Below are 18792 nucleotides of genomic sequence, written 5' to 3'. Positions count from 1 at the left end.
CGTTCAACCCAACAACAATTTTCTGTCAACCAGTGTGAGCACATGAATCCTGTCAAAAAAAATATCTTTACTAACACTTAAAAGATGAAGACAAACTTTGCTTGACCTTTACTTAACTTTAATACACATTTTAAGAAAAAGTTAAAGGTATTAAAAGATGACATTTACAAATAATTTTAGGGTCCTAAAATGCAAATAAATGGCCCACTTTACCAATGAACAAAAGGTGTATGAAAGAAGAACTTTAAGTTTGTAAAGAGGTAGTAAATTGTTCCATTAATTAAAGGGAACCATTTCCATTTCTGAAAAGGTAACAAAAGACCAAATTTAAGTCATAAAATCTCATTTAAATTTAACATTTATGTCTTTACATTAATTAATATATACTGCAATTTACTTTTACAGTAGTCAGTAGCTACCTTTACAAAAATTAAAGTTGCAGAAAGTATTATCTTTTATTAGTCTTTACTGGCAACAATAAAGCACTTTCTGCTGTAAATTTGATAATAAATAACTTTGATTTGCATCAGAGTATATATTGTGTGTAAAATCCTGCAACAAGGCTTTACAATACACATTCAACACTTTTCACCAGTGAGCCTGGGTTCAATCCTCCATCCCAGCAGTGGTCAACATTTGAATTTTATGGTTTCTTCCAGGTTTTATAATCTCTATCGCAACCAACACCACCATATCCCTATGTATACCAGCTATCAAGTGCACAAAAACAACGGCAATCTGATGCATGAAGAATTTATAAATCAGGAAAACTTCATGCCTATGGAGATGTCTGTTCACTACTGTAACCTTGGTAACAAGTTTTACTGCATATTAATATGGGTTTATGGGGCAGGTAAGTGTAAAGTGTAAAGAAGAAATGTAAAGAACAAACTAATAAAAGAACAAGCTATTACCATCATCCTTTATTACAATATTAATTTACTCAATAATTCAACAATAAGGACATGTACAATGGACAACAAGATATACAATCACATCTTGGTTATCCAACCTCCATTTATCTGACAATTGCCTTATAATATTCTTCAAACGTATATGACTGATTAAACATAACGCATACATTTATCCATTAATACAACAATTGCCATAATAAAATATTTTAATTTCAGTGGCTTGTCGCAGATAAACAAGACGAGACACTACATGTTCATGGAAATTTGTATTATTATGTAAAATGGTGTAGCCATATACAATTTTCAAATGTGAAAAAGTGCAGCAGGTCAATTACCAACATACTAAAATCTGACAGCAGTAAACTAGATTTTTTTAAATGATGCAAACAAGAATTGCAGAAAACATGATTGATCATATACTTCTTTCCCACTGACAGAACACCCAATGTTTCATCTGACAGAAAATAACTTTGTTGTGCTGTCTGAAGCTTTATTTTGTGTTAAAACCTTTAACAAAATGTAAATACATTTCCAACCATTAGTTATTAAAAAAACGCATTGTCCTGCCAAGCTAACCTCAGCTTCAAACATTGCCTGGCTATTTAGGTCAGGTCGTGAAATAGGTCTTTGTTGAATTGACAGAAAAGGCAGAGGATGTTCCTATTGCATCAAACATGTGCTCTCCTGTCCTTTCTTAGTAACCAGTCAGAATTGAGCACATGACACAGGAAATATGTGACATATTTCACAACTACACAAGAACAACATATCCGCTGAAAGTGACAACTGGGATTTTTACAAGACAACAAGTATCAAAATAGCATATTCTTCACCAAAAATATTGTGCACAATTCTTATTATTTGCATGATTTTGCCCACATAGAAATCTTAAATTTGGGGGGAGTTTTCACTATCGTGCATCCTAGATGCAATCCTGGATTATCCACTTTGACTCCTTTGGGACATCAGGGGTGTCTTTGTCTTTTTTTGATGCCCCATGTTCTTTTTAACAGAAGCCTTTTGCTCCTTGACGAACATACATCTATGTATTTCTTGTCCAATATTTCCTTCACTTTTTGGAAGGGACCCGATACCCATGAAAGAGGGTGGGAAATCAGCCCACCATCTGCCCCATCTTCATCTGAACTCATGCAGTTCTTGTCCAGCACCTTCCTTACTTTTGCCTTTTTTTCCACACTCCAAGTTTCTTTCTTGTCCAAAGCAGCGAGTCTTCTTTTGGATTTCTGTTACATTATAAATAAGAAAAAATAAAGTTGCCAGTTAGATTGCACTTAATTACTTGACTTTGATTGATATATATATATATATATATATATATATATATATATATATATATATATATATATATATATATATATATAGATAGACACACACACATGTATATGCATAATAACACCAACATAAACAAAAAGGTTCTAGCTATTATCATTCCAAGCAGGAAACGAACCCTTGCTGTAACAGCATTTATTGCCTAGTCTTGTACACTTACACCCTTAACCACTCAGCCATGGATTTGTTGCCCCCCAAAAAGCATTGAATAAGGTAGAAGGTAAGGTTTGAACATAAACAAAAACTCTCATTAGAGAAGCAGAATATAAAACTAAAGCCATATGTATGTGTGTGTGTGTATATATATATATATATATATACACACACACACACACACACACACACACAGGTCTCTCGTAGTTTTACTTTGTACTGCCTAACAGGCGAGTTTCCCTTATTCAGATGTGCATGATACATAGTACTTCTAAATAATAATGATAATAATGAGGACTTTGTATAGCACCTAACCTTTAGAAGCTCTAAGCGCTTTACAACATTAGACAACAACTATAAAATAAAAAAAACAAATATAATGATATGATTACAAAAAACAAACAAACATAAAAACGTGCTGAAAATATTTAAGGTAGGAAACATTATTAGGTCTTTAAGATTGTTCTTGCAGTCGAAATAAGTGAGTTTTAAGAGCACTCTTGAATGGGATCACTGTGTCTTTGTGTCTAAGTTCAGTGAGCAATTCATTCCACATTGCTGGGCCCTGGTTGTCCATATGACTTCATTTTCATAGTGGGAATAATGAGTATACGATCGCCAGAAGAGGAGCATAAGTATCTTGCTGGTGTTTACACATGGGTGAGGTCAGATAGGTATGTTGGACTGGAGTCCGTCAGTGAAACATAGCATAGAGAACAAATTTTATGTGTGATTCTGGATCGAATGGATAGCCAATATAGAGTACAGAGCAGTGGGGAGGTGTGCTCTGATCGTGGTACTCTAAGTATGATCCAAGCAGCTGTGTTTTGAACTTTTTTAAGTTTCTGGAGTAGATATTGAGATGAACCAGACAGAACTGAGTTACAATAGTCCAGTCTTGAAAGTACTAATGAACACACCCGCATTGCAAAACGGAATGTGTTACACTGAGTTGTTCTTTTGGAGTTTTGTCGCTGTGTATACACACACACATATATATATACATATATATCAGGGCTTGAAATTAGCAGTAGTTCGCTAGCCCGAGGCTAGAAGATTTCCTGTCAGACTAGTAACTTTCACAATGTTAATAGTCCGATGGGCTAGTAAGTTTCGGTTATCAATAGTCAGCATTTGTTTACGCCATTCCCTAATAAAAATTTGACTTAGCAGATGTTCTGTAGAATCAAAGCAGTGGCCATTGTAAACACAGTCATAAAATATTAACATGAGAAGATGAAGTCAATTTCAGCCTCGGAAAAGTGCATTTCTATAACAAGAATCCATCCGATTTCGTGCATTTCACTTAACAGCGCAAATTATGGTCCCGTAATTAACAATAGAAGTTTGGTAAATTGATCCTAATTATTCTGATAATGAATTAAATGACAAAATGTCGTGATTTCACACTTTATTCCCTCGACCACAGTAACAAACCAGAAAGCGGTATACCACACAAAGGAACACGGCAAAAAGTATTCAAAGCAATTAGTTCTTGGCTTTTTTTTTGTTGCTCGCTACCCAAATGCTCCATTAGTCACAAACAGGAAACTACATATTTTAAATTTCCATAGAAATAATTATAAGAATTAGATCAATTTATTACGATTACGTAATTGACACATCCTTTCCATACAACTACTTTTTCTATGATGATAAGAATAGTTTTTATTATTTTCCCTTACAAGAATGAACAAATAATATAATACACATGGAGATATCCAAGCAGAATGCCGTACATTTGTTGGGAATTAAAATGTCTGAGCATGGGCATCTAAGATTTAAAAATTTTCTGCCTTATTATTAATTTCATCAATACAATGAGGTTCGATTAATTAGGAACAATTACCAAACTTACGATTTATGACACCGTAATTGGAACTGTTAAACACAATGCGCCAAGTGTCAGATGGCTTCATTTGATGGGAACACACCTTTTCCAAGCTGAAACTAACACTATCTTCTGATGCTAATATTTTATAAGTGTTTACAATAGCCAATGCTTTGATCATGGAGAACATCCGCTGAAGTTAAGTCTTTGTTAGGGAGAGGCCATTTAATTATGGGAGGGGGCAAAGACGTGTTTTGAAATGTATTTCTTACTCAGACTTTCTTATATAAAGGACACTGTGCCATTCCCTTTCTTGCTTTAAATAATTCGCGTCAGCTATACTATAACATCTCATATTTCAAAACAAGGCACAATTCCCTCCTTATAAGACAGGCAAAATGTGGCATTTGATAGAAGGTGTTCAGCCACCGGGAAAAAAAGCAAAAGTTGAATGAGAATGATGAGGAATAATTCTTATGATAGGGAAAAGCGTAATGGAAAATTTCAGAAGAAATGGACAAAAGACAGGGAATGGCTGAATTATGACAAGGAAAGGAACCCTTATGCGGTGTAAATGGTGTACGCAATTCGCAAAAACACACAGAAAACATCCAATTTTGTTGCGGGTTGTTCGAACTTTACAACTGAATCGGTAAACGTACAAGAAAGCTGTGTGACATTGTTTTGTGAACAGGACTAGTAAAGATTTGGCAGAAAATTTAGTAAATTTCTCAATATACTATTCCTTCTGGCTACAAAGAAATTTGTGTTAAATTTGAGCCCTGTATGCATATATATATATATATATATATATATATATATATATATATATATATATATTTTTTTATATACACACACACACACACACACAGTAGTCCACCTCTTGAACAGCCCCCCCCCCCGCGCTCCTGACGGAGAGAATCCGTCGGCACTGATGAGTTTGAGTTCAAAAGTACCCCTCATGAAAGGCCACCCCACTAACGCGACCAGCATATTAGTGCAATAATATACAATTTACCCCTCATAAGTGGTCGCATTTTATTTTGATATGTATCCAGAACCAGTATGTTATTCACAACGTGTGTTAAGTAATCCGAGTTTGTTTCCCGATGTCAGGTTTTCGTTACTGAAAGAAGTGTTGCCTCACGAGAAGCCACATTTATTCCATAAAGCCGAGAAATACTCAAATTTTACTCCATACAAAAGGGTAAGTACATGTAATCCAATAAGCCTTACTGCTGTGTTATCATAAGATGTCCGGTTTAGTCACTTCGATAATTGTTAAGATTACACTTATTGAACATTAGTAACAGTTGAGAAGTGGCAGCATCGATGTACAATACACAAGTCAGCAGGAAAATGGTTTGATAGTCTTTATGGCTTCCCTTAGTAAGATGTTCGCTTCCTAACGGCCGCGCGGTCAAATCTGCGTGATCGAAGCCGTTTTGGCTTCACACACTTAGTGTAAAGAAATGTGTATAAAAACAATAGGGTACCAGACTGCGACTAATGAATCATGTGACAAGATCACTTCCTTTAAAAACACCCAGCAATTTGTTTAGATGCATAAAAAATTGTTTTATCAGTATTGTAGTTGGCAACATGGATAACTTACTGCAAAACAATCAATATGTCATCAAGGAAAAGAAAAATTATCAGTTTAGAAGAGAAAGTGAAAGTAATTCAACAAACCGAGAGGTTCGTGTGTGTGTGTGTGTATGTATGTATGTGTGTATCGAGGATCCTTGCAGAAAACTAATGTCGGAAAGACTCAGATAAACAATATCGTGAAAGATAAGGAAACAATTCTGCAGAAGTGGGACGGTGAAATGGACGGAGAAAGGAAGATTGTTTGAGCCAGGAGATGTTTGCATCCTGATTTGAATGACAAGAAAAAACAACAGTTTTGTCAGTTGAATTGGGATATGACGACTTTTACCGCAAGTAATGGATGGTTGCACAGATTTCAAGTGCGACACAATATCAAGTGTTCTGTCCTTACTGGAGAATCAGCTGATGTTAATAAAGAAGTTGTCAAAGATTGGAACAAAAGACTAAACGATATATGCAGGGGATATGACAGCAAGGATATTTTTAATTGTGACGAGACTGGTTTGTTTTTTAGACTGTTACCAACAGAGTGACAGATGATGTGATCTGTAACATAATTATAAAGAGTTTTAAAACTATATCAATGGTTATTCATAACATTCTTTTGAAAATGATGAAACAGTTTGTTTCCATTTATTTCACAACATGCATGTAATATTTTAATGAAAATATTAAATGTTTTAAAATTAAATGTACTTGTGACTTTCTTCATATGTATTACTATTCACATTTGTCATCCAATTCTAGAAAGGCCACCCTCATTATAAGGCCACTTCCATGCTGCAGTAGGGGTGGTCTTATAAGAGGGGGACTACTATATATAGTATATATATATATATAGATACACACACACACACACACACAGGGTTAAGTTCACATCAGTAGAAAATGGCAGCCATTTACACCCAGACGAGTTTTCGGTCGAATTGTTGGAAGATAGGTATTTAATGGTTGTATGTTTCTCTCCAAAATTCATAGCCCCCCACCCCCGTGAAAATAAATCTGTAAGTCCATAAGCTGAAAATGAAGAGTACATTGTATGTCCCTTGTGTCATAAGGTTACACACACAAAGTATCTAATACAGTAATAATAATAATTATCTAATAATGCAGCTAAATTTCAATCATCAACTATTAGGGCATAACTGATTAGCATTTTTCTACTGATTTCCGATTCCGGATTTTGGGCATGAAATTTTTCCGATTCCGGATACGATTCAATTAATCGGAAATGCTAAATTAAAAGGTTTTTCAAATTAACTTTTTAAACCGTGTTACACACGTTTTGCATATCACACCGATGTCACAAGGGGAAGGATATGGCAGGACTATAGCAAAATGCAACAAAGTTCAAAGCCACAAAGAATCCATGAAATTTTTTATTTTTGTAAAATGCACTGAAACATTATAAACTTTTTTTTTCTACGATCACATTGTTATACATAATAATTATAAAAACTTAGGATTTTACAAATAAAACTCGCAAACTGAAATCCACGTGTTATGGCGCCCTAAGTATTTATTTTCCTGTGATATTGTTCTTGTTTTTTGGCAAAGATATTATAATATAATAAATTTAGAAATGCGAGTTAAAGAGTCTTGAATATTGATATATTTATGTAGCGCATAATATAGTATAATATAATATAATATAATATAATATAATATAATATAACATAACATTAAAGTTAAGCAGTTTATTTCTGCCATGTTTCATCTACCTAAGTAAAAACACGCAGTTTAATAGATAATAAAGAAATTTAATAATCAAAATTTATAACTTCCAAGTTCTTTGCAAGAAATAGTAGCATCTCCGTTTTTTCAGCGGACATGCTCGATCGTTTGTCGCTGCAAATAGCACCTGCGATGCTAAAACTTCTTTCACTATCGACGCTAGAGGGCGGTATTGAACAAAAACGTTTAGCGACAGCTGCCAGAAGCTGGAACGTTTTTTCCCGGGATTTCCAGTATATAACTGGGTCCGTTGGTGGCAAAGTCCTCGGCTGATTTTTGTCAGCTAGATACGAATCCAATTCACGCTGGCACGTGAATTCAGATGACAGGGATGCAGAGGCGAGATTTTGGTCGGATGTGCTAGAGGCAATAACTCCTGGTAGTAGGAATCTAAGCCAGTCGAAGTTGAAGGTCCTGGATCCACTTCTGTTGAGGCTGGAATGTTGACAGCGGTGATTGTTTTTTCATACTCGATCTGTAGTTCGTCCATTAACATGCGCTTTACAGCGCCATGCCCATGCGCATTAAAAACCAACAATTCGTAAGTGGGATCCAAAACCGTTGCAAGTGCACACAACTTGTTTGTCTCCACTTCCTCATAACGTGTATGCAAATCTTTCAGCATGTCCGCCCGCATGGTCTGTATTCCGATGTCATCTCCGACTCTTGCAGGTTTTGTTAAAGTTGCCATGAGAACGCGAACACTGGGGATGATCATGCTTGCTGTTGCAGTAGACATACTGGCATTCCTGGTTTCCTGTTCGAATGGTCGAAGCGTAATCAAAACCCGTTCCATCAAATTCCACTCATGTGCCGTTAGATTTGTAACCCCATCATTTTCCTGACAATAGAGGGCAATAGCTTTCTTTTGTTCTATGAGGCGCTCGAGCATGTAGAACGTAGAATTCCAGCGGGTTGTAACATCCTGGATAAGACGGTGTGTCGGGTATGGCGTGCCGACCTCGCATGTCAAAGACTTCTGGATTCTGAGGAATTGTTCTGTGGCTTGAGTTGAATGCCGAAAACGCCCAACGATTGCACGAGCAGTGACAATAGCATCCATAACGGATCTTTGACTTAAAAGTCCAACCTTGACAACTAGCTGGATCATGTGGGTGAAACATCCCAAGTGATCCAATCCAGATAACTCCGCCGCTTTTTTCATGCTCGCACCATTATCCCGCACGAGAACTCCACGTTTTTCATCTGGAATAGACCATGCTGCCAACATTGCAAGGATGTTATCCGAAATAACTTGGCCCGTGTGTCGGTCTTCAAGATTTCGTAGTGACAGAACAATGGACATCCTGTTCCACTTGCTGTCAATCCAATGAGCGGTAAGCGAAATGAAAGCATTCAAATTATTTGTGCTCGTCCACACGTCACTTGTAAAACTTATGTAGGCTGCTTGTTCTAGTAAAATAACAATTTTACTCTTCACGGCAGAATATAAGTCTGGAATAAGCGTTCTTGACAAATGGACTTCGGATGGAATAACGTAACGAGGTTCAAGTTCATTCAGAAAGCGAGTGAAGCCTACGTTGTTAATCATGCTGAAAGGTATAGCATCAGCCGCAATCATTTCTATGATCTTCTTAGTTATGATTAACTGGCGTGGGTTGTTAGCCTCAAACGGTTTTTTCTTTTCTAGCAGGAACTCTATTGTCTGTACTCTGTGTTTCTTTCCAGGCTGCATTACTTCTTCGGCTTTTCGTTTCTTTTTGATGTCACAGATTCCGGTATACTTTTTATATTCATCCGGATGTTTTGCACGCAGGTGATTGATAAGTCCACTGGTTCCATATGAACGTGGATCATTACCTCCTCGTTTTAATTTATCCTTGCACTGTGGAACCAAACAATCTGCCTTTGACTCATCTATGGCATTTATCTGAAAATAATCCCATATTTTGCTTTGTTGTTTTTGCGACATTTTAAAATAAAATTATTTTTTTTTACTTTTATCAGATTTTCATTTAATTTTATTGTCTGTAAAGGCTTAGAAATATTTTGTTATTGTGGCCAATACAACAAATTCTGTATCTAAATAGTGCATGAGAGGGATGTATGTCTAGAAACAAAGTGACAGTTTATGGAAAGTCGTATATCAAGATTATCTACAACATAGCATCGCAGTATCTGTCAGAACTGTAATGTGAGATTAATGATGGATGCAGCCGCAGAGTCTCAACAGTTCAGCACAATTTTTTCACACTGTATGCTAATATAAATTTCATTTACATTATCATACAGTTCCAATGCATCCACGCAGCATATACGCTTTCATTTTCCTGCCTAATCATTTATGTCGACCAGCTGCCAGTTCCGACCCATTCTTTGTTCAACAATTAGTTGATCTTGCCGCCAGGCTTTAATTTTCCCGCCTTAATCATTTATGTCGGCAAGCGGCCAGTTCCATCCTGTACTTTATTCAACAATTAGTTGATCTTGCCGCCATGCTTTAATGTCGCGGTCAAATAAAAATAAAACAGGCTTTTGTTTGGTCCTATAAAGTTGGCCTCTTGTGGCGACTTAAATAAAAGCAATGAAATCTGATCGATTCTTGCATTTTCCAAAGTGATCGGTGATTGAAACAAGTTTATTGTGCTGTGAAAGTTTCCTTATTAACTTTATTTATATTTACGATTGTAAGAATCATTTTCTTTTAATACCTCATTAGCATGTGTCAATGTATTCAATATTATGCCTTCATTATTGAGGATGTTGACATAAACGGGTAGGACTGTATTATATATTTTAATAAATTTAAATCTTTCGGTCTAACTCAAGTATTATCGTTTCACCCCGTTGTGTTGACCATATTGGACTTTTCTGACTTCTTATTTAACTTTATTAACGCACTATCGAATGACACGCAGTGTTAGACACGGTGCTATAGAAATTCAACTTTATTATTTTTATTATCCGAATCGGTCGTTCCTGCTTTGTCCGACTTCGATTAATCGGAAGTTCATACTATCCGGTGGAATCCGATTTCCGGATCAAAAGTCGGTTATGCCCTATCAACTATATCACCTCTTTCTTCCTTTCATATCGCATCTGGCATACTTTGTGCTCATCTAATTTGTTTTTTGTCTTTCTTGTTTCAGTCTCCATTTCAGTGGTATACTATCTTGTCATAGCCGCTGTGTGAAAAATAAAAGATGGATTGCAGTGAAGTATTCTCAATGTCTAGCTGCACTGTATACAAATTATGAGTAGTTTTAAATTTATATATGTTTAACAGTGTCATTGGCCAAAACAGTAATGCAGATGCCTGCCACACAGAACACTGGGATTTGATTCCCATGATGGGAACATTTGATTTTACATTTTTGTTATTGCTATCTGTTTACTTTTAATGCAAACTTAATGACAGTTTTAATTTTTCAATGAAACATTATGTACTTTTAAGTTTACTTGCAAGCTGAATTTAAATCTGAGGCAAATTTCATACCTTTTAGAACCAAGCCATCTACAGTGGGATAAATTCCTTGCACATAACTTTTCATAAAGTCAGTCAACTTCTCATTGGACTGGTCACCAAATCTGACGAAGAAAAAAAAAGGTCATTCTTTTCTAACATTTGTAGTCTAATTGTATTACCCATTCTTACATAAAAATGCACATCATTGTTTGATGGGGTGTATCAATATGTTATTGTATCCATGAATAAACAATAGATGTCCCTGCTGTTCATGAAGATCCTTGTTTATTTTTTATGTCTTTATTGGAACAGTATCCAAATATGGAAAATGTATATGTGGATTCTGAAATTAAAAGAACTTTCAGCACACACACACAAAAATGTGCGCTATCACAAAAGCAAGACATAAAAGTACAAATATGTAGTCTGGTAATCAGGTTTAATGTGGTTTGCGAGTTTAATGGCATTTTCCAGCAAATGATAGACTAAACATGGCAGCCAGTATAACTGGTGGAGGAAGAATCCGGGAAAAACCCTGAAGAACCACTCACCCACAGGAAGCTACTGGCAAGCTTTCTCACACACCTACATTGGCCGAGCCCAAGACTCAAACCCATAAAAAGGTGAGATACCAGTAATCATTACAGGTGAACGCCTTAGATCACTCATTCACCTGGGGCCCCCTAATCAGGTTTAAATATGGAATACATATATTTGTAACATATATCATATTATTTTCTCAAGTTTTATCATCAATTGGGTCATCTACATATAAATATAACTACTGAATTTCCTTTGACATTGTTTAGTGATTTTGGCCCATTTGTGCAAACAAGGTTTCCATGGAAAATTTCAAGTAAAACAATGTACTTAAAAAAAATTAATTATTTTAATTATATGACCTAAAAATTAAATTAGGTCATCTTCAAATGCAAACCAATATGCCTTCCAAATTTCTCTGTGTTGAGCAGGTTTTACGCAATAATGCTCAATAGCTTAAAATCAAGTCCTTCTGCAGTAGCAGTATTAAAACAAATGTTACAGATATTTGTCTTATAAAAACTAATGCAATTAACAAAGTAGCACAGGCCCTGCAAGTATAATGTAAGGAAACTGGTACAACAGCTACATGCAAATTTCCGAAATGGAATGGAAATTAGTGGACATTCTAAATGCAATGCTATATTCTAATCATGTTTGAAGAATTTGCCTCCTGCATATTTACCTCTTTTTGTCAAACTGCCATGCCAAACCTCTGCCTCGTGGAATGCATTCTGAAAAAGAAATCAAAATTAAGATACAGTGTAAGGAACTCTTATGGCTTGCTATTACAAACTACTATTTATAGTATGTTCAACTTGAGCTCTTACCAGCATATTTTACATTTAGCCTTTTCCAAGTTATTACTTTGCGAACAGATTTTACTGCTGCATTAACAATACAAGTAGGTCAAATTTTAATATATGTCACATATTCAGGTTATCCTAGCTAGATCTGATGCTGTACAGAATTTTTCATTTTTACTTGATATATTAAATCCCAACTCGCTTGAATGTGACAGAAGCTTCATTCATTATTTAAATTGTGTACATTTTTAAGAAAAATATGAGGCCCAGTATGTGTATATTGATATTTACACAAATGCTACATGCATGTTACAACAATAAGAAAATCTTAAAGACCAAGATTTCTGTCAGACAGGAAACCAACATGTGGGTGGGTGTGCATTTTTTCTGCATAATTAAACATCACTGAATTCAAGGTGTCGTTTCATTATCACACCAACAAAATAACATGTGAAAAGCCTAATTAATATCTCAGTCATGATGTGTTTGAGATCATATACTAACTGACATGTCAAATGTTTTCAGTAACTGCTATTGGCTGATCGTAGGTACCACAGACTAATTATATTGCAAATCACATGTGAATTGCCCTTTTATTTCTCAAGCTGCACTTCTCAATATATCTTGAAAGAAAAACAAAAGTGAAACAATGAATAATATAGTGAAAAGTGATCTTAACTCCGAAGCAGAATGAGTAAGAATGATACCAAATGCCATAATCTGGCTTTTATAATGTGGATCCATCCTTTAATTTTTTTCTAGTCAGGTTCTGCACTGACTGTGTAGTATATAGGGTTGAAACAGTACACATGTGCCACGTATCAATATGATTAACGATATGATACATATCGGTTATCAATTTAAAGAATAAGAAGAAAAATGACTAATAATTATTCATGACTGCTGAAGATTAAAATGACTTATAAAAGTTAGATATTGTTTTGTATCGATTCTTCACCTCTTGTATCAATATGGCAAAGGTATCAATGCATGGATATATCGATGAATCGTGTCACCCCAGTAGTATACACACCCTGATCTGTAATGGGACTTTAATTGGCTCTTTAAAGTTTGCTTCTCTCTCTTCTAACTTAGTTTTCAGACTTCTAACTTCTCTCTCATTCTTTTTGATGGCCATTAGAATTTCCTTCTGGTTTTGAAGAATCTCCTTCAAAATTCCCTTCTCGCTTTTCTCTTGAAAACAGAAGAAATAAGAGAATTACATAAGAGCTTCCTTAAAACAAATGCATTAAAACCAATATGCAAAAGAATATGGGGCATAATGAGACATCTACGTATTCCCATATATACAGCACTTTCTCTCACTTCATCGTTGTTCACAGGATCCATAAATTAAAAAATGGGATCGATAGTCGTATCTGCCTTATATAAGGGACCTTGTTAGAGGGACACATAATAGTGAGGGAGTGGTGCACATCAATTGTTGTAAGGAAAGATAGTCATATAGATGATTTTAAATCTCTCAATTTATAAGGTTTACTATTAATGTCCCCACACTTACCTCAACAAATTGGGACAACTGTAAAATAAAACTATTGTAATGTCTTCAGTTTTTAAAAAGAGCTTTGCTAGTGACTTTTCAGATATCTGAAACAAACTTAAAAAAGCAAACATTAAATCTTAGTTCAGAATTAATTATTCACTTTAATATTAGTAAGTGATTTTGTTTTACAAATTCCTTTTTATGGGAATTGGTATAGCATCTAACAAAAATCTGGGGTGAAAAAAGAAAGAAAAACAGCACTGGACCAAAATTAGGCATTTTATATATATATATATATATATATATATATATATATATATATATATATATATATATATATATATATATAAAAGTATGAAAACAATAGTTCAAACAGCTCAATGACATTTCTATACACATTCATATAAGACAGCTTAGTACCTCATCAAATTGTTTTTCACAAGTGAGACTAAGTATATTTGTTACTTATACAGTCCTGAACTATTTCACAGATTACTGGAAAAATTAAGGTTTGCTATAGGTATAACGTTACCAATTGCGCAAGTCCAGGTGGGTGGAGCTTAAGGTGTAGGGAACATTGTATTCAGAATTAAAGAACAACACTAGCTGTGATTGGTGCATTATGTAAGAGTTGTACTTTCTGTTCGGCTTTAAAAAAGTTTAGCCTCTTGGCAACATATGAGTTTGTGTTAATTTCTATCTAGATCATATTTTGTATTTTTTATGATTTTTTTTAAAATATGGTACACATGGCTGAAAATGTGCTTGTTGTGACTAGATAACTCTTACCCCTGTCTAGTTCCAGTAGTTATCTCTCTTAAATGCAATGGAGTACCTGGTTATGTCATTGTCAAATTGACAATCTAGCATTGTTCTCTATGACAGTGTGTGACATGCATGCTCAAGTAGGACAGAAAGTATATTTATTTCACAAAACATTAGCATTGAGCTATATGGAAAAACAATTGGTACCGTGATACTATATGATGCCATCCATCATCCAATGCATTGGGTATTAAATAAATCATGATCATATTATGAAAATCCTTTGCGTCAAAAATACGCACGGTAACAAAATATGTGCGTCAGTTTTCTCCAGTGTGCGTCCCTGACGCACAAATGTGCGTAAAGGGAACACTGCAACTACAAAAGGAACTTTGGAACTTTGTTATTGGAAAGTCAGTTTGCTGTCCAAGAGGAAACACATTTTTATTTTTCCTTACGGTGAACATTGTCAGAGAACAATCTGATATGGTGATGAAATCCAAATGTGAAAATTACATATAAAAAAGCTAAAAATGAAAACTAAATACAGAATGATAGTTGGGGAAAAGAAAAGGGGTAGGTGGGCTGGGTTTCAATTACATTCTAATATTGCCATTTTTTCTCTCAAAATGTACCAGTTTTGTGATATTTACGCTACTGTATATATTGGAATTTTAAAATTTACAACTTATATATAATAATAATAATAATAATAATAATAATGAGGTTTGTATAGCGACTAATCTTTAGAAGCTCTAAGCGCTTTACAACATTAGACAACACCTATAAGATAAGAAACAATATTATTACAAAAACAAACAACATGAAAAAAGAAAAACATTAAAATATAAAAAACATGCTGAGAATATTTCAGGTAGGAAACATTATTATAGGTCTTTAAGTTTGCTCTTGCAGTCGAAATAAGTGAGTTTTGAGAGCACTCTTGAATGGGATCACTGTGTCTTTGTGTCTAAGTTCAGTGGGCAATTCATTCCATATATATATATATATATATATATATATATATATATATATATATATATATATATATATATATAGTAAATTGTATTCAAACCTTTCTTTCAAATGTTACAAGAAAATATATCTTACCTCATCCAAATCGATATCGGACTCCGACGAATCAATTGACACGAGTCTTGTTCGTGAATAACTTGTTGCCCCTCCAGTCTTTTGTTTTCAAATTCAACGTCCGATTGCTGAGACTGGCTCATATAGAGGTGCAAATCGTCGTCGCTCAGATCACACTGGACAACAAATTTTTACAAAAGTCATGTTACTGAAATAAAATTAGTCAATTCTTATCAATTTTTATGTGCTGAACACGAATATGACAGTCAAATTGCAAAATTGGCTCTAGTTTTTTTGTAATCTGCAAGAAATTAATGTTTACATAACGAAATGCATTCCAATAGTAAAAGGTCAACTGTAATAGCCTACCTATAAAAAATCAAGTCATTGACTACATCTTAGATTTCTTCGCCTGTCTCTTGTACAGCTGTTCGGGAGCATCTCTGAGGAGTGTCCAGCAGTAGTCAGCCAGCATTGTAGTGGACCATTTTCCCTGGTATCTTTGTTCCATTGTTGCGATATCTTGATGAAAACGTTCGCCGTGTTCATCACTAACAATACCACAGTTGCTAGGAAAGAAATCCAAATGGGAATGAAGGAAGTGAATCTTTAGAGACATATTGCAGCCAAGTTTCTTATACTTCATCAACATGTCTTCTACTAGTTCCTTATAGTTTTCTGCCCTAACATTTCCGAGGAAGTTTGTAGAAACTAGGCGAAAAGCATTCCATGCTTGTTTCGCGTCACCTTCCAGCAAGTTGTTGAACCGGTCATCTTTGAAAAGCTCTCGAATCTGAGGACCCACAAAAACTCCCTCTTTAATCTTTGCTTCGCTGAGTCGAGGGAATTTTTCATGCAGGTATCGGAATGCTGGCAAGGTCCGGTCAATGGCTTTCACGAAGTTCTTCATCAAACCTAGTTTGATGTGAAGGGGTGGTAGCAAGATTTTCTGAGCCTCAACCAGAGCTGGGTGTTTGATATTCTTCTCTCCAATGGCTACATTCTGCCTGTGAGTCCATTCCTTCCTCATGTAGTGCATTTCCCTTGCTCGGCTATCCCACTCGCATAAGAAACACATGTATTTTGTATATCCTTGCTGCAGTCCCATTAAAAGGGCAACTACCTTCAAATCACCACAGAGGTGCCAGCTGTACTTGTTATACTCAATGGAATTCAGTAGCTGCCTTAAGTTATCGTATGCCTCTTTCATGTGGACAGCATACGCTACTGGAATAGATGGAAGAATGTTTCCATTGTGCAAAAGCACAGCCTTGAGACTCAGTTTCGAAGAGTCCACAAATAGTCTCCATTCTTGTGGGTCATGAGTGATTTTTAAAGCATTCATGAGGCCCTCAATATCGGGACAGAATATCAGATTACTTTCCTTTCTGAAGAAAGGCTCCAATTGCTGGTGGCGCTTTCGATATGCAGTAATTGTGACATCTTCTTCTAGAAGATTCCATTGTTGGAGTCTTGATCCTAGCAATTCTGCCTTGTTCTTTGATAAGTCCAAATCACGAATCAGGTCATTTAGTTCTTCCTGTGTTATTCTGTGTGGGGTTGATGATGCACCACAGTGAAAATCTGGATCACTGCATGCTGATGGACCAGGAGAAGAACAGGTCGACTCACCTTTGTCTTCGTCAGATGAATCAAGAGAATATTCTGCTGGAGGTTCTGGAATAGGAAGTCCCTCACCATGTGGAACTGGTCTCAATGCAGACGGAATGTTTGGGTAGACTATTCTCGACTTCTTTCGCTTCGTTATTCCGCCGGAAAGAGGAGGAACCAAGCAGAAGTAACAGTCATTTAGGTGGTTGCTTGGCTCTCTCCACACCATTGGGACTGCAAACGGCATTGATGACCTTTTGCAATTCAACCACTGTGAAAGCTGTGTTGTACATGTAGCACAGCATATATGCGGAGCCCAAGGCTTGTCTTGGTCACCAACCTTGCATCCGAAGTAAAGATGATATGCCTTCTTCACTTGAGAATTGATACTTTTCTTCTGGTTGGCAAATGTCACTTCCCCACAAATATAGCAAAAATTGTCCGCGGTATTAACACACTTTCGAGGCATTACTGTTCTTTATTGTACGTAAATGGATAAAATAATAAGTTTTATGTAACAGTAGCTTGAACTGTCTCGCACAACGTCTAAAATATTTTAAATGCTGAACCTATCTGATTGGGCTTTATATAGTACACTGCTTACGTCAGCTTCAGCAGCCGCCTGGCATTAGTATAATAGGCCTACACATGTATAGTACACTGCTGACGTCAACTTACTTCAGCAGTCGCATGGCATTAGTATTGCATTGCATCAGAAAATGATGCAATCAACTGTGGATGATGTGAGCATGATGGTATTATGCAATGTTACATCATTATTCTGGATGTTGCTGCAGTCCTACTGGAGAAATTTACACAGTGAAACATAGAAAATGAGGTATATGAATATCTTCAAAACGAGAGCCAATACAAATTTTTCACGGTTATATTCGTGTTCGGCACACCAAAATACTACAGATTAGGGCCTTTTCAAGTCAGTAATGATTTCACTGTTGACCAGTGTCATCGGACATTCTTTTTTTTTATGGCTAGGCAGTTTGAAATAGCGGTTGAAATCTGCGCCAAATACCGTACTAATTACACGAGGAGGATTGATTGGCTGGATTACAATCATGTGTTGTGGATGCTGAGCTGCGCATGAGCCAGATATCGCCTTGCGGCAGCTGAGTTGCTAAGTTACGATAGTCTGTGATAAAATACGCTTCACCAGAATCACGTTTATTCGCATCATTACGAATGTTTGTTTACAACGTTGTTGCCGAAACAAAAACAGAACACTGTTCAACATTCCGATGCTGCATGCAACATAGCGAGGTAACCGGACATTAAGTATCCTTATCAAAATATAATCTTTCGCAGTTTCGAGGGGTGGGGGTGGGAGTGAGAGAATGCTGGCTGATTAGGCCCAAATTACGGACTTATTTGCACCTAATGCCAGGCTGATTCTGACCATTTTAAATATTAACAAGTTTCATCATGGATTTAAAAGTGATATT

The 18792-nt window shown here is 35.7% G+C and overlaps 2 protein-coding genes and 1 long non-coding RNA gene across 7 annotated transcripts in view; 1 reads left to right on the top strand and 2 right to left on the bottom strand.

The window, feature by feature from the left end:
• Nucleotides 1-2111: 2111 nt before the first annotated feature.
• On the bottom strand, nucleotides 2112-14123 carry LOC149803055 (uncharacterized). 2 transcript variants are annotated; one of them, XR_016420128.1, is made up of 4 exons: nucleotides 13400-14123; nucleotides 12246-12294; nucleotides 11051-11142; nucleotides 2112-2158 (listed from the first exon to the last, which is right to left on the bottom strand). It is a non-coding gene; the product is annotated as an uncharacterized LOC149803055 (long non-coding RNA). The 2 variants fall into 2 exon arrangements; XR_016420127.1 differs by lacking the exon at nucleotides 2112-2158 and having other exon boundaries at nucleotides 10630-11142.
• LOC149803056 (zinc finger BED domain-containing protein 4-like) lies at nucleotides 7877-9526 on the bottom strand. The gene has a single exon (XM_089953880.1). It carries the CDS (start codon nucleotides 9524-9526, stop codon nucleotides 7877-7879), a length of 1650 nt encoding a protein of 549 aa, XP_089810006.1.
• A 4181-nt stretch (nucleotides 14124-18304) lies between the features above and the next one.
• LOC149803053 (uncharacterized) overlaps nucleotides 18305-18792 on the top strand; it is a 30770-nt gene continuing 30282 nt past the window's right edge. For all 4 annotated transcript variants that reach the window (XR_016420124.1, XM_089952609.1, XM_089952611.1 and 1 more), the window contains exon 1: nucleotides 18305-18610. The gene's annotated coding sequence lies outside the window, so the exon portion shown is untranslated. The remainder of the gene's footprint in view (nucleotides 18611-18792) is intronic.

Source organism: Sinohyriopsis cumingii, chromosome 3, assembly GCF_028554795.1.
Source record: "Sinohyriopsis cumingii isolate HCF-2022 chromosome 3, ASM2855479v2, whole genome shotgun sequence".
In the NCBI taxonomy this organism is placed as follows: domain Eukaryota; kingdom Metazoa; phylum Mollusca; class Bivalvia; order Unionida; family Unionidae; genus Sinohyriopsis; species Sinohyriopsis cumingii.
The sequence above is the reverse complement of the archived record's forward strand: the minus strand, read 5'-3'. Positions and strand labels throughout refer to the sequence as shown.